Raw genomic sequence first — 16574 nt, 5'->3', positions numbered from 1 at the left:
CCTCCCAATTTTTAGCCATAGTTTGAAAGATGATAAAAGGAAGCTCCATTTAGTAAAATGAGATCTAGGCCACTCAACTGGAAGTTAATCAATGTCATATCACACAGGAAATCTAAAATATCTACCAACTTAAAATGTATCTACCCTTCAGGGAGAGACTGACTGATTATGTGGCTATGATTGTATGTGTCTGAGACAATTTCTCCAGTTCTTCAGACCCACTTCCCTGACTCCCTTGTCTTCCATCTGACATCTGAGGTCCACAATAACAGGTTTGGTCTTCCCTCACCCACACCCATTCAGAAAGCACTTTACAGCATCTCTTTGGATATCCAAATTGTGCTGAGCTCACAGCTCTCACTTTGGCCACATCTAGAAAAGCCCAGCCTGGGAAGCTCATGGTCAATTCTCCTCCAGACCACCTTAGAGGTTCTGAGTGGGGCCAAAGGGACAGAGTCTGGATGTTAGGGCCTCATTCTCAGACGAAAGGCGTGGTCTCTGAGTGTCACAGCCTCAGGGGCAGGCCCAGGGTATAAAGGGGGTTCCACTTTCTGGCAGGGTGGTTCCCCACTATGATGACAGACTCTGCAAGAGGGGTGGTTACTGCATTGGGGAGAAAACCAGGCCCTATGGCAAGCAATCTCAAAAAGATAGGTACATGTCTCTGAGAAGCTAAGAATATCCTAAAGAAAAGGTATGGGGTGAGGAGGGAGACCTTTAGCCTGGTCTAAACCTTGTTATCTCACACCATGGGTCAGGGGATGATGCCACTACCTCCAAACTCCAAAACCCTCAAAGGACAGCTGCTCTGGTGGTTTCTTCCTGGCTCTGAGGGGGGTGGGGCCATGGGAGGGGCGTTTTTGTACAACGCTGAAACATTGTGGGGACAGGGGTCCACGGTGATTCATTTCTACGGGAAACCTTTACAAAAACCTCTCTGCTTGATCCAACCCCACAGCTTCTTCACTTTGAGTCACAGGCCCAAGAGTGGCTTGGATCATAATGCCTCCACCTCACTCCTGTCTACCTATCCAGACAAGGCCAAGGATAAGGACAAGCCTGGATCAGAACTGAAGCTTCCAGGCAGAGAGAGCACATATGTGAGAAGGACGCCTCAGTGGGTTTATGGGGAAAGGACTCAGGGAGACCCCTTCATCCCAGGACAAGGTCAGTGGGAAGGTACATGGGAGGTGACCCAATCTATAAAGAAAGAAGACAGATACATTTTGAGATCTGGGACCCTGACCTCCTCTCCGGCCCCCATACTTTGAGACATTTGAAAAAGGGGCATGGGGCCCTCTGGATGAATCTAGCCATGCTCTATGACCTCAGAAGTCAAAGTTGAATATGTTCTTCTGTGTAGTACCTACAAAGCAGGAATGGAGGGAGCAATTCGTTCTCATCCCAGAGTCTTCCAGACACCAGCCAGGGACCCTCCTCTCCATACCTCAATTCTGTTTTCTTCCTTGCCCCATGTCACTGTGCGAACACCCAATTTTTCTTTGGAGAAGGCACCAGACTCACAGTTGTAGGTAAGATATGCTCTGGATCTTCCCAGGCCCTTGGTATGGGACAGTGGGTCCAAAGTGTGCATTTTAGAGTGGTCCTATTCTGATGTGCTTAACTATGATCTTACCTTCGGCCCAGGGACCAGACTGATGGTTATAGGTAAGGCTGAGTCTTCAGAGGGTTCTGGGGAGGGAGTACTAACATAGACAAGATGGGCAGGAAGATATGACCTGGCTCCCAGGTTCTACATCTATGAAGGAGTTCAGAGGAGGGTCTCTGTAAGAGCACATGCCCTCAGCCACCTGAGGTCCCTTGTAATCTCAGAGCTGAGCCTGAGTGGTTGTGCTGTCCCTCTGAGTAATTACCTGGGAGAGGGAGCTGGGAGAAGACCAGAGGGTCATAGTGATCTCTAACAGCAACCCATCTTCCCTCGCCAACAGAGGCTCATATCCCCTGCTCTGAATTTCATGGGAGATCACACTTGTGTCTCTTCCCCATGTCACTGTGCTGGCTCTGGAAGGGTATGCAGGGTGTCCAAAGTGGACTGGGGACTCTATAAGGGAATCCAAGCTGTGCTCAGCAGACAAGAGAGGTTTTGAAATAGATCCGGGAGGCTGTGTTCTGGAAATACCGACTATTTTGGAGAAGGCAGCCGGCTCACTGTTGTAGGTAAGCAAGTCTAAAGGAGTTAGGGCTGAAGAGCTGGGAGCCTGCAAGAAGAAGCAGAGACCCCCTACGGAGGCTGTTTTGTGAGCTTAGGTGAAAGCATGTTTTCATCAGAAAGATCTTGATGCAGACAGGAGGGATCAGGCTCCATCTCCAGTAAATCCATGGACTGTGTGTGCCAAGTCTGGGTTCCTCTCCCCAGGGGCAAGTAGTCTCAGCCAGGAAGGGCTCACCTTGTCCATCTCCTGAGTCTGTGGAAGGTGCCCCATTGTGGTCAAGGTAGATGAAGAGCCTCTGGAGGTAGAGTTGCCATAGTCCCGCTGTGTTTGTCTCTCACACAGAAGGGGATGGACACAGGAGGGAAGATGGCACAGGGCTGAATGGGTTCTCTTACCACAGTTGTCCCCCCTCCATATCCCAGAGCTAAAAATCTGCTAAGGAAAGGGAAGGAGAGCTGGCAGGTGAACTTGAGTAGGAGGAATGCAAGGCCTCAAGGACAGTTTTCTTACCAGGCTTTAGTGTTGTGTAAGTAATGAGAAGCTATTTTTCGGCAGTGGAACCAAGCTCTCTGTCTTGGGTAAGTAAAAGGCTTCCCTGGGGAGAGCGTGTGGTAAGGTGGGAGTTTCAGGAGAACTCCTTGGAAAGGACAGAGACTGAGAACACAGCAGGAAACAGGCTCCGAGAGTGTGGGTAAGCAGACTAGAGTCCCCGGGAATTCTGGGTGGACCACGCTTCTGGAAGAAAGGGCCCTGCACCTGAGGTTCTGGGGTTTTCCACACTCCTGTGGTACTGTGGAGCAACCAGGCCCAGCATTTTGGAGATGGTACTCGACTCTCTGTCCTAGGTAAGGCATCGGACCGAAGTAGTGGGGCCACTGTCCCTTAGACCTGACTTTGTCTCTGCTTCCAGCCCTGGTGGAAGGGGCCTAAGGAAACTCTTCTATCCTGGAGGGGTGTTTCAGTCTTCAGTGTATAATCTGCCTCCTTACCCTTCTCTTGGTTCATCTTTCTTCTTACATTGGTAGATATGCCCCACTTGAGCATTTAGTCTTCCTCTCCCCATTCTACGCTTGGGTCTTCCTCCTAATGGATTCTCTTGGATCCAGAGCCATGAACCCAGGCAAGAAAAGGTGGCTTCTGGCTCCCAGGGAGCTAAGACTAGCCCTCTGGTGGGAGACTCTGGTGGGTTTTGCCACAGCTATCTGCCGTTGTGTTCCTATAACTCGCCCCTCTACTTTGGGGTCGGCACCAAGCTCACCGTGACAGGTATGGGGTCCTGCTCCAGACTGAGATGGGGTGGGGGGTGGGGGGGAAACGGGTGCCTGTACTGGACCATGATGATCAGTCGCTGGGAGGGAAATGGGGAGTAAGGACAGGATCAGAGCTGCCTTCCCTCCTGGAACTCAGGGCCCTCTCCACCCTGCCCGAAGCCTCCTTCTTGTTCCACTGTGTTTGTGCACCATCTCGGTGGTGGGTTCCACGCTTAATCTTCAGGTTCTGTTTGCTTTCTCCTCTTCCCATTGTTCTCCGGATTCTTCTCATCTCTGCTTTTTTATTACTATGTTGTTTTACTTTCCCTTTCTTTTCTGATCTCCATTTTCCCTCCCATTCTAACTCCAGCCCTGCATTGTTCACACCAATCCTGTCTTGGTTTCTCCAAAGATCCCTGTGTGTCTTCCTAGGTGGTTTGAGGGCTCAGGAGGCAGTGGGGGACCAGATGGGTGAGGATGGGGTGTTTGAGGGGTGATCCTGAGCCCCAAAGGCAGAAGTCCCTGTCACAGCATTGTAAGAACTGCAGGGGAGTCTCTGGGGGACACTGTGTGTGGTGGAGGTTAGATGAGGTAAGTCAAAATTAACCATTACAATGGGAAGCTTATACCATCTCTCAACAGACCAGGTATAAAGAAGGGATATAGGTAGGAGGACTCATTTTCTCAAACCTCAGGGTCTGTGCTGGGTTTACAGGCTAAGGGCCCATGCTTAGGAGGAAGCAGACAGTTAGGAGAAGCGGGGGAAAGATGGATGGATCTTGGCTGGAGATTCAGTCAGGGCTGGAGGAAGGGGGCAGGTTGGTTGGCTGGATCAGGCTTTGTTCCACAGATGGGGACACAAATGTCAGGGAGTACAATGGAATTGGAGAATTTACATCACTGGGATTCATAATGCCTAGGTTCAGGGGCAGGGGACTCATGGAATTAGGAAGTGAGAGGTATACAGAAATAACAATGCCAGCCTCTTGGAGTCCTTCAACTGTAAGGGACTAACTAATGTGAAAATCCTTTGAAAAGGATTCACCTCTAGGACCATCCTTCTCATTCCTATTGTTGATCATCGCTGTGTCACTGTCTGCCTTTTTCCAATCCTGTGTTTCAACTTTCTCATAAGAAGCATGTCTAAAATTTGGATAAAGTGGAGATATGTGGATTTGCCACATTTCTACTCCAAAAACTCACTCTCGTGGTCAAAACAGAAGCAAATACAGGGAGCAGGAAAGTTTGACAAAAAGGAGGGTGCTTGAAAGATGGCTGTGGTGTCTTCCATCCCTTTGTGTCTTCAGGTGGGAAAATGCCTTCAAATAATTCAATATATCAGTTCTCTCCCATCTGTCAAACTGTAAAATGGCCCAGGGGTTTACAATATGGAGACATTGATGAAATGGCCTTCAGACTTTGGAAATTTTTTTTCCTACCCAATAACTAAGGTCTTGCTGCTTTTAAAAATGCAAAGGCTGGCTGTGAAATAGGATTCCAACCCTGGCAGGGAGACTTGCTCGGCACTGGCAGGAAGAAAGAGCTCAGTCTGCAGGCAGTATATCTCATGAGATGACAGCCATCCCAGGCAAGCTACCACGAACCCCGTATGTCACAGTCTGGGAGGAAATGTGGAACATCTGAAAAGATAATAGCCAGGGGCACCTTGGCAAGTTACACAGTAAAAAAATAAAGAAAAAATTTTTTTGTGTTGGGTATATATATAGTATATAGAAGAAAAAAAAAATATATATATATAATCAGATGCAATGGGAAAGGTATCTTTTCTAGGTAAGAAAGACTGTTATATGTGCTATCATACAAACAGACAAACATATACACCTTACAAAACAGGTGCAATGCTAATTAGAAAAAGTCAGTTTAGCTCCCAGGGTTATGTTGCTAATGAGAATCTTCTGCCTTAAAATCCAGGCCCATTCAACTCTGCTATAACCACTTCTAAATCTCGAAGATTACATCGTGCACCAAAGAAGGCTTTGAACAAGGATGAAAGATAGACAGATCTACTCTTCTGATAGATAACTGAGCAAGGCCTTGAGACTTTGAAAAGAAATACAAGAAAATTGGGGCAGAATGTCCCTTTGGGGAGATAGAGAAGATAGTCACTTCCTGGGGTAACCCAGAAGGAGATGGAAAAGTCGAGAGAGAATGACAACAGAGAATGGGACCTATAAACAAACAGGATCTAATACATAAGGTTGCTTTATGTTGACCTTCTTCCATAGACCCACATAAAAGTACACACAGCCCCTACCAAACCTAGACAGCTCTCAGACCAGCTCTATTCCTAACCCCTCTTCCCCTCCAGATGACCTGGAACAGGTGAACCCACCCACGGTCAATGTGTTCGAACCATCCGAAGCAGAGATTGCCCGGACACAGAAGGCCACACTTGTGTGCCTGGCCACAGGCTTCTACCCCGACCACGTGGAGCTGAGCTGGTGGGTGAATGGGAAGAAGATCCAGAGTGGGGTCAGCACAGACCCTCAGCCCTACAAGGAGCAGCCCCACCTCGAGAACTCCACCTACTGTCTGAGCAGCCGGCTCAGGGTCTCTGCCACCTTCTGGCACAATCCTCGCAACCACTTCCGCTGCCAAGTCCAGTTCTTTGGGCTAGATGAGGCAGACAAGGACGCCCGGCCCACAGCCATCACCCAGAACGTCAGTGCTGAGGCCTGGGGCAGAGCAGGTGAGCAGAGCCTGGGTGGGTTAGACAAGGAGGGAGTCAGGCCAGAGAGAAAGGGAGATCCAGGTAGAAGGCCACAAAGACCCGATTAGAATTTTTTTAAATATATATTTTGTTGATTTTTCACAGAGAGGAAGGGAGAGAGATAGAGAGCTAGAAACGTCGATGAGAGAGAAACATCGACCAGCTGCCTCCTGCACATCCCACACCGGGGATGTACCCGCAACCAATGTACATGCCCTTGACCGGAATCGAACCTGGGATCTTTCAGTCCGCAGACCGACGCTCTATCCACTGAGCCAAACCGGTTTCGGCTAGAATTTTTTTTTAAAGGAGTTGGGTGGGAAGATGAGAGCCCACCATGAAACAGAACAGGCACCTTGGTCTAATTCCTCCTCATATCCCCAGCCAGCACAGCCTTGCAGCTGGGCCCCTTACTACTGGCCTGGGCAGCTCAGCATCTCTGTGGTTGTGCCCCCATCCCCTTCAGAGCTGCCACGTGTGTCTCATGAATTTCAAGGATGGTGTGGCTATATTGGCACCCAGGAAGGCAGTAGTAGACTCCTCTGGTCTGGGCCTGAACTGTGCTGTTTACAAGGCTGACTGTGTTTCATCTGCTCATTCATTCCCCTCTCTCTTCTTTCTTTCAGATTGTGGCTTCACCTCAGGTAAGTGACCCTTTGCTTCTCTCTCTCTCTTTTTCTCCTGGTCTTTGGAACCAAAGGATGGTCTCTGGGGTGGGGGCTGAAGGCAGAGATACCTGCTTAAAAGTATGTTTTTGCTTCTCATTTCCTACCAACAGCATCCTACCAGCAAGGGGTCCTGTCTGCCACCATCCTCTATGAGATCCTGCTGGGGAAGGCCACTGTGTATGCGGTGCTGGTCAGCGCCCTGGTGCTGATGGCCATGGTGAGGAGGAGGGTAGGGTGGGCAGGCAGGTTGGAGGTGACATTCCAAACATAGCAACTCAGATCCAGGACCAGGGGTGAGAGGAGAGGAAGAGGGGCCTTACCCACATTTCTTAGGAAATGCCTTACCTAATATACTTCCAAGAATCACAGTGGAAAAGCTGTGAGAGGAGAAGCTAGGGTCACCTACAACTTAGTTATGAGGAGCCCTGTTCATCTAGCCAATAGGCCATCTTGCTTCCTCTAAGTCTCCAACACTCCAGGTAACTCGAAAAATCTTCTTCTCTTCTTCAGGTCAAGAGAAAGGATTCCTGACACCAGCTCCGAGGTGCAGCCAGGAACTTCCAGCCTATTATCTTCCCAACATGGATTCCCCTTTTTCCCTTCCTAGCCAGTGCTTCTGAAGAGCTGTCTCAATCTCTCAATTCATCCTTATATCCACTCGCTATGTACTTGCACAGCTGAACCCTCAAGACTAAAATCTCCCTAACCCCAGGGGATCCTGGTGTGCCTACATTGACTGAACCAATAAAAATGGCCTGTTCTGGCTTGATTCTGCCTTGAGTGTCTATGTATCCCTTTTCTCCATCTCTAAACTCCCATGGACTCCAGTTAGGATAGAACAAGAGGTAGTCAAGGAAAGTGCAGTCCCCTCAGGTACCCACGCACCCAGCCTGTGGCTGGCACTGCTCCTTCTTGTGGGAAACTTAAGAAATGTGAAAGGTGGCGATGGGATGTGAAGAGGCTCACTCCTAAACAGCCTAGAGAAATGGTGATGCTGACCATAGGAATCTTCTGATCTACCTGGACAAAGGTGCCCTGTGGAAGAGCTGACCTACTTAAGAGCTGACCTACTGAATGAGCAGATGAAACACTGTCCCCCGCCAACTGGTCATGTCCCCCTGGCTAACAAAGCCTGGTTTCATATATATCATTCCTGTCCCTGTCAGCTGTCTCACTGGGCACATTTCTCCTCCCCATTCATCACCAACCAGGTTTCCCAGCTGAGAGAAAAATTCACTGGCCTGGAGATTTACCCTCAGCAGCTGTGTCTTCAGTTTAAGTTACAAAATTTTATAGTTTATATAATTCTCTCTAGTGAACTAGTGGTTGTGAAGATGTCCCTTGATCACACCCAGAAGGATAGAAAATAAAGTTTCCCTTAACCCAAGATCAACCCTATTGCTATTTCTAGAAATCCTACAAAAGTTCTTTGCTGTCTCAATTGTCACCATCATCATGCAGTCCAAAATTCTTAGGATGGCATGAAAGACCCACAATTGTCCTCCACTTTCTTATTCCACACTCACCTCACTCCTCTCATCACCAAATCCTCTGAGCAATTTGCCTCCAGACCATTTTACACGCCTCTACCTGGAATGACTGAGTACTCTGATTCCTACTTACTTATTCTTAAAGATTTGGCTCAGTCTCTTCCCTCAAGAGGCCTTCTCTGGAGCTCCTTGTCCCTTATTCTCTTAAGGTTAAATGCACCCTATATTTTGCTATCATCGTGCATTGAGCACACCTCCTTCCTGACACCACACTTGAAGGATACTACCTCTTCACTTGTCTGACAACACCATTTGATGGTCACCTCCTGATAACAAGGCTGTGTTCTACTACAGCATCTCTAGGATATGGCATAGTACCCTAGTTCAGTGTAGAAACCCAATAAATTAAATTTGAATAAGTGAATAAATAAATGAGTGATCTCAAAGTGACCCAATTTGGGAGCAGGTATCACCACAAGCCTGCCTAAAATACCCACATACCCTGCCATCTACAGGACTACAGAACACAGCCTTACCTCTCTATTGTAATATATGCACACATTCAAAAAATATATATATTTGAATATATTGAGTACATTGAGTACATTAATATATATGTGTGTCTGTGTGTCTCTGTGTGTGTGTGTGTGTGTGTGTGTATGCACTAACTGAGTACATAGGTTACAATGTTTTGCTATGAACTTTCAAGAAAATAAAGACATCCAAGTCAGAGTCTCCAAGCTAAAAAGGGGATAATTCATGACTAGAAATAGCCGAATTACAGGCAAAGCTTTGAAACAGCAATACAAGCTGTCTACTGAAATACAGTCAGAGGCTAGTGTTCAACTTTCTGACTGGGAAGAGTCTGAGAGGCTGGAAAAACTCTTCAAAGAAAGAATGGGAGTGGTCATGACAGTCAGAGGCATAAACAAAAGTTGAAACAATGGGGCTGGGTACTTCTGGGTACTTTGGTGTAGTTGAGTACAAGGTTCAGAGACAGGAGTCATAAAACATAAGGAGGAAAGGAAGATGGACCAGCATGAGGCCTGGGACATAGTAGATGCTCATTAAATATCTGTGGAATCAATGGAGGCTAAGGAGACTGGACTTCATTCAGGAAGCAATGGGGAATTACAGAGGTTTCTGGGGTGCTGTCCTGGTGCCATAAGTTACCATCACCTGCTCTATAGATCCCACCCCTCGCTCCTCCTACATCGCCTGGCTATAAATGTGCAGGTGGGCACGGTGAGTCCCAGAGGGGAGACCTGATGACATAGGAGACCTCCTCAGAGTTGTGTATGTTCCAGCCTCTCTGCCCCCGACCTCACTGGCAGGGGGACCTTCCCAAGCCCCTCCCCACTCTAAGTGTACTCTGAGTTTGTCTTTTCCCAGCCCCACTCAGTCAAACCAACCTCTGCCACCTGTGCTTCCTGCCTGGGCCCAGTGGTTGGGGAAGGGGACCAGAAGGGAGATAACATTTTTGTATCGTGGTGTAGCATTGTGGCAACTCGGGGGGGGGCCACAATGATTCAAGTAGAGGAGGTGCTTTTACAAAAAGCCCTGCCTCAGAAAATAGGCCCACCCAGCACAGAGGACTCACTCCCTGAAGGGGAGAGTAGCTGGGAGAGGTCTCTGAGGCTGGTCAAGCAGGGACCCTGACTCTGTGAACACCTCTACATCTCACTGCTCCAGATTCAACTTCCCAGAATGCCAAGGGCCAGGGCAGCAATGTGGGATCCTCATTCAACTCCTCTCTAAAACCTGCCCTTTGACAAAGTCCTAGCCCATGCATCATTCGCCAAGAACTCACAGCAGTCCATTCGGAAAGAAAGACCTTACACCATTTTTTCCAATGAAGAAGCTAATCCACAGGGATTATAAGTAGCATGAGGCAGAATCTAGTCTGGAACACTTCCCCACTCCAGCCCAACCATCACCAATACCCTTCAAATTTCACCGCCACTGTATTACCCGCAAGCCAAGTTGACTTCCTCTGTGAATTGGGGGTGATCTCACACAGTGTCCAGATTGCCATGTCCAGCTACATCTGGAGCTGGGAGGTGAGAAGCCAGGAAGGAGGAGGGAGGCGCTTAGACTGGGCCAAGGGGGATGGGGAAGTGTGTGAGTATGGAGGGGGGCGGAAGGGGGGGGAGAGGGAATTCTTGGCAGCCCCTTCCCACTGTGCTCCTATGCTGAGCAGAACTTTGGGCCAGGGACCCGGCTCACGGTGCTAGGTAAGAAGCCGCGTGGGAAGGAGGGTGGACTCTCACTTGGACAATCTCCTGAACACTGGCCCTCACCGAGGGGGCTCTGGGCCCTCCAAGGGGCTCAAGTCTGGGAAGGTGGGGTTTGCACCTGGGTCCCCAGGGCTGTGTGAACACCGGACAGCTGTTCTTTGGGCAAGGTTCCAGGCTGACTGTGCTAGGTAAGGAGGACAGCTGGGGGTCCAGAACACTCTGAGGGGCAGGATGGAGAGAGGGGGCAGCTCCCCAGCTGCCCTAGGCTGTGCTCAGAGGCAGGGCGGCCCTTGGGGAGACTCTGGGTGCTGAGTGCGCTGTGGAGTGCCCGCTGCCGCTGGAGGGGAGACCTGGCTGAGTCTGGGGCAGCAGCTGAGGTCAGCGGCGGGTTTTTGTCCTGGGCCACGGTGCTGTGAGCACAGATACTCAGTATTTCGGCCCGGGCACCCGGCTGACCGTGCTAGGTAAGGGGGGCCGCCTGGGGGACCAGGGGGACAGTGGGGAGGTTTGGGGAGGCCACGGGTAGCGGCGCCCCTTTTTGTGCTGTGCCCAGAGGCTGTGAGCCAAAACACGCAGTACTTTGGCTCCGGCACACGGCTGACGGTGCTAGGTAAGCGGGGGGCATCCTCTGGGACGCGCGCGGGTTTTTGTGCGGGGGTCGGGGGCCGTGACGGGGAGACCCAGTACTTCGGGGGCGGCACAAGGCTCCTGGTGCTAGGTGAGCGGCGCGGGGCGCGGGGCGCGGGCGGTTTTGGTGGGGGGCTCCGCGGCTGTGCTCTGCGGGCGCAACCCTGACTTTCGGGGCCGGCAGCCGGCTGACCGTGCTGGGTGAGTGGCCGCGGGACCCCGCGGGGCGGGGCGGGATGGGAGCCTGCGGCGCAGGGCCCTTCTCCTTCTGAGCACCTGATCCCCCTGCACTGCGCCCCAGTGGCCCCCGGGACCCGGGACCCGGAGCTGGAGACGGGCTGGGTCGCAGCGGGGTTTGCGTGCGGGGCTGGGTCTCTGTGCTCATATGAGCAGTTCTTTGGCGCCGGCACCAGGCTCACCGTCGTAGGTAAGAACCGGACCTCTCTCCGCCCTTCTGCCCCAGCCCCTGGGTCTCTGGAGAAGGGTGGCGGCCGGAGCTGGGGCGCCGCGGGTAGGGTTGGCTCTGTGAAGGGGGGATGGGAATGGGGTGGGACTCAAGGTCCGAGAACATGGACAGAGTGTAAAGGGGCGGCTTTGGGTCTGTGTTTCTGGAGTATTTAGGGGCAGGATGGACGGTGGAGAAGAGGGGTTATTTGAGCTCTGAGAGTTGCTAGATTGCAGAAAAAGACTCAGAATAGATAACCCGGGCTGGGGAAAGGGCGGGAGGGGGTAACTGCTCCGCAGGGGAGAGAGCTGGAGGGGCAGGAAAAAGTGGGATGAGCTGGGATGGCGGGCACCCTGCAGACCTGGCTCCTGGGAGGTGGAGGAGGGAGAAAGGATGACAAACACAGTAAAAGAGAGAGGCCAATGATAGACAGAGAAACATGAGTCAGTGAGGAAAAGAGCCAAAACTAGCCGGGCTTGTTGAATTTAGAAGTGTGGATTTGAAATTAAATTGAAAAATCCTTTCTGTCTCTCCTAAGCCTCAGACCCCTGGGGTTGGGTGGGGTGGGGGGTTGATAGGGTGAAGTAGCCCCCAGTCCTACCACCGCTTGTCCTAGAGGAGGGACAGTAACCTCAGCCACTTATCCCCAGATGGGTCCCCCTCCCCCAGTCTGCAGTCATTGTCCTCAGGCTAAGTACTCTGCATAACAGTCTAGATGGTGTGGAGGCTCATTTATCACAAACACATTACAACGCAGGTATTGATATTTTGCTGTGAGGTGAGGAAAATTCCCAGGAGGATCTTGGGCTCTTAGGGCTGCAAAGGGACCCTAAATGTCACCTGGTGATGAGAATGTTGAGGCCAGAGAGGAAAAAAAAACTCTTTACCTGGACCATGTGATAACCACAAGCACTGCTGGTAGTTAAATTCATTAGGCTGGAACCAATTGGGCTCAGCTGAGCTGTCCAGGGGAAATGCTGGCTGCCGGTGATCAGCCAGGGTGGAGAACAGACCTTGACTTTCAAGCCAGTAAACTCAGGTCTCAACCCCTGGCTCTCTAGTGATTGGTGACCTTGGGCATGTGTATCTGTGTGACCCTCAGTTCCTTCTAATATACAATATCATCAGCAAAGCCTGCCACTTACTGTCGCTGTGAGGGTCACAAGGGAAGGCTCCTGTAGATTATTCAGCAAAGGGTGGATTGCTGTAACTCAGTGCTTCCCTTCCCCACCCCTGTTTGCCTGATCACTGGGTAGGGTCGGGGCTGGGGTGAACCTAGTGTCTTAGGAGGGACAGGATTTGGCCTGTGAATAATGGAGTGAGGACTGTGAAAGGTGGGTCAGGAACAGGGAAGATAAACCTCGCCATTCACAAGCAGAGCACACACACACAGAAAAGCTCACTAGCACACACACCTACATATAGTAGCCTGCGAAGGCTACTCACACCTTACAGGGACTCACAAACATGGAGGGATAAGACCTGCCCCCACTGCAGGGCTGTATAGACAGTGCTTCAGAGTGTCACCAGATCCTGCTTCTGCTCATGCTGCTCAGCGCACCAGTGAACACCATGGGGAGCCTCACGCATGGCTCAGAGGACATCTTTCATTTCGACACTAAGCACTGAGTGTTTGCCGGGTGAGGGGTCAGAGGAGTGTATCTGTGGTTACCCTGAAGGCAGGGGCTTGGAGATGAGAGCTAAGTAGCCTGGCTGCAGGCAGAAAGGCCGGTACTGCATGTGTTAGTTAGGATGTGGCCACTTCACACAGGGTGGGCCAGTGAAGACCTAGGGACATAGTAGCCATTAGCAGGGAGGAGGTCCAGGGTAGGGAGCCGACATGACAGCACACAGGCTGGCTCAAAGTGAAAATGAGGGGACACTTGTTAAAAAATTATTCAGAACTTCAAAATGGTGACAGCAGCCATTAAACCAAGTGTGTGGTCCTTTTACATGTGGGGTTCTGTGTGATCTGTGGAGGTGACCCTATGTCGGCAGAAATATTACATCTCTATTAGAAGAGCATTCCTCCATCTTCCAGCCTGAGCTGGGTTTTCTTGAGAAGGAGATTTCTAAATTTTTAACAGCATTGTCAAGAAACAAACACAGTGAATAGAAAACAGGATAAAATAAATGGGGAATGGCCCAGAAGAAATAAGCCCGCCCATAGAAGGTCTTAGCCTGTGCCCTGGAGGACACTACAGACAGGCTTAGGACAAATTGTATCATGGTACCCTGGAGCAAGAAGTTGCTCCGATGCTCTCAGATGCTCATTTAGGAATGGGATGCTAGCTGGTGGGAAAGATGCAACAGGTGGAAACAAAGGGGCAGAGAAGGTTGGAGAATCACTGAGTTTGACATAAGGGGAGGCTGCTCTCTGGGCTGAGGAAAACTCCAGGGTAGTTGGAGGTGGAGGAATGGCCAGGATTACTTCATGAACCATAAAAAAGGTCAGGAAACCCCAAAGCTCATGAGCGCATCGTGACATACATGGGTGTCCTCACCTCAGTGCACAAAAATGTGCCATTTGTATACTGTCCTCTGAAGACAACCCCTGCTCCCAAATGACCCCCTTGTCCCCAAATCCCCTTTCCTCCTCAGCCACTTAGATTTGGATATAAATAACCCAACTGAGGACTATGAATTGTTATATCATTTAATCTCCACATCCACCCTGCACAGTCTGTGTTGTGATTCTCCCTTCAGAGCAGGAAAAATGAAGCAGAAGTTCTGAGATTTGGATCCTGTTATTTGGATTCCATTCCAGTGCTCTATTTAAATAATTACTAGGTAATATAGTGGGAAGTAGACAGGGAGCTTTTATTGATAGGAAGAAATCAAATAACATACTCAGAATATTAGGCAGTGCCATTTATCATGCCACCTTAGAGGATGGAGAGACAGCAGATGGTGATACCCAAACAAACAGGACCTACTACATAATTTTGCTTTATGACGACCTTTCTTCTCTTCATACACACACATGCACATGCATGCACACTCACAGCTCCTACCAAACCTAGACAGCTCTCAGACCAGCTCTATTCCTAACCCCTCTTCCCCTCCAGATGACCTGGAACAGGTGAACCCACCCACGGTCAATGTGTTCGAACCATCCGAAGCAGAGATTGCCCGGACACAGAAGGCCACACTTGTGTGCCTGGCCACAGGCTTCTACCCCGACCACGTGGAGCTGAGCTGGTGGGTGAATGGGAAGGAGATCAAGAGTGGGGTCAGCACAGACCCTCAGCCCTACAAGGAGCAGCCCCACCTCGAGAACTCCACCTACTGTCTGAGCAGCCGGCTCAGGGTCTCTGCCACCTTCTGGCACAATCCTCGCAACCACTTCCGCTGCCAAGTCCAGTTCTTTGGGCTAGATGAGGCAGACAAGGACGCCCGGCCCACAGCCATCACCCAGAACGTCAGTGCTGAGGCCTGGGGCAGAGCAGGTGAGCAGAGCCTGGGTGGGTTAGACAAGGAGGGAGTCAGGCCAGAGAGAAAGGGAGATCCAGGTAGAAGGCTACAAAGACCCAATTAGATTTTTTTTTTTTTAAGAAGTTGGGTGGGAAGATGAGAGCCCACCATGAAGTATAATAGAACAGGCACCTTGGGCTAATTCCTCCTCAGATCCCCAGCCAGCACAGCCTTGCAGCTGGGCCCCTTACTACTGGCCTGGGCAGCTCAGCATCTCTGTGGTTGTGCCTCCATCCTCTTCAGAGCTGCCACGTGTGTCTCATGAATTTCAAGGATGGTGTGGCTATATTGGCACCCAGGAAGGCAGTGGTAGACTCCTCTGGTCTGGGCCTGAACTGTGCTGTTTACAAGGCTGACAGTGTTTCATCTGCTCATTCATTCCCCTCTCTCTTCTTTCTTTCAGATTGTGGCTTCACCTCAGGTAAGTGACCCTCTGCTTCTTCCTCTCATTCTTCCCTGGTCTTTGGAAGCAGAGGATGGATGACCCATGGCCCTGGGATAGTGGGGTTGAGGGTGGGGCAGAGATATCTGCTTAAAAGTATGTACCTGCTCTCCTTTCCTACCAACAGCATCCTACCAGCAAGGAGTCCTGTCTGCCACCATCCTCTATGAGATTCTGCTGGGGAAGGCCACTGTGTATGCGGTGCTGGTCAGCGCCCTGGTGCTGATGGCCATGGTGAGGAGGAGGGTAGGGTGGACAGGCAGGGTGGAGGGAGTGGGTGAAACATCACCCATGGGATAGGAAGGGGTCTCAGAGCCTCACTTTAGCCCTTTTACCTCCAGGGAATTATAACTAGACTGCCAGTGTGGGCAGAAAGTATAGGGATCTTTATAGAATACAGCATTGGAGGATGGGGAGAATCAGACTGCTCTACCCCAAACCGGGGCCAGAGTTGGTTTCCTCTGACTTACTCTTGCTGTTCATGGCCCCTGGGACCCTGACAGTGTTCTCTCTTCTGCAGCTCAAGAAAAAGGATTCCTGAGACCAGTTCCAAAAGGACATCCTCAGTCATTTTTAATCCATACCCTAGGTTTACCTTCAAATTCTTCCAGTCTGTGTTCCCAATGAGGTATTCTCTCTCTTCACCCTCTCATCTCCTATTTACATGACTATCTGTCCCTTCTCTCTGCTGCCTTGCAGACTGAGTTCCTCAGTCCTGAGTCTGAGATGAACTAAATCAATAAAAATGTCATGCTAGACCTGGTAGTGTTTTGTGAGTGTCTATGGAATTCTGCCCTTCAAAGACCCATCTTCTGGTTGAGTGAAACACCACCACCTTTCAGGCATATGGAGTGACTGACTTTTCTCTCTGACCAGTGCTGCTTCCTTCTGTTCATCCTGGTAGGGGGTGGACCTTATAGTATATACCAGGCATTCTGGGCCCCAGTACATAGGGTTACTCTGAGGGGGTCAAGTGCTAGGCTCTTGAAAAATAATGAGCACAGTAAAACCATAACCCCCACCTCAGTATAAGACA

General features: G+C 50.4%; 1 protein-coding gene and 1 gene segment (V, D, J or C); both read left to right on the top strand.

Annotated features, from left to right (window-relative positions):
* The window catches only part of LOC311629492 (T cell receptor beta constant 1-like), a 36657-nt gene extending 20361 nt beyond the window's left edge, over positions 1–16296 (top strand). Inside the window, exons 3-7 of the C gene segment in view lie at positions 11104–11160; positions 14691–15071; positions 15500–15517; positions 15666–15772; positions 16059–16296.
* Positions 750–7598, top strand: LOC311629295 (uncharacterized protein; the record flags this gene model as incomplete). Its single annotated transcript, XM_084897279.1, has 6 exons — positions 750–1167; positions 3216–3440; positions 5754–6134; positions 6782–6799; positions 6934–7040; positions 7334–7598. 6 exons carry the CDS (start codon positions 750–752, stop codon positions 7352–7354), a joined length of 1170 nt encoding a protein of 389 aa, XP_084753405.1. The 3' UTR covers positions 7355–7598.
* Positions 16297–16574: the final 278 nt, after the last annotated feature.

Source organism: Pipistrellus hanaki, assembly GCF_964339955.1.
Source record: "Pipistrellus hanaki genome assembly, chromosome: 10".
Lineage (NCBI taxonomy): Eukaryota > Metazoa > Chordata > Mammalia > Chiroptera > Vespertilionidae > Pipistrellus > Pipistrellus hanaki.
This window is presented reverse-complemented; position numbering and strand designations above follow the sequence as displayed.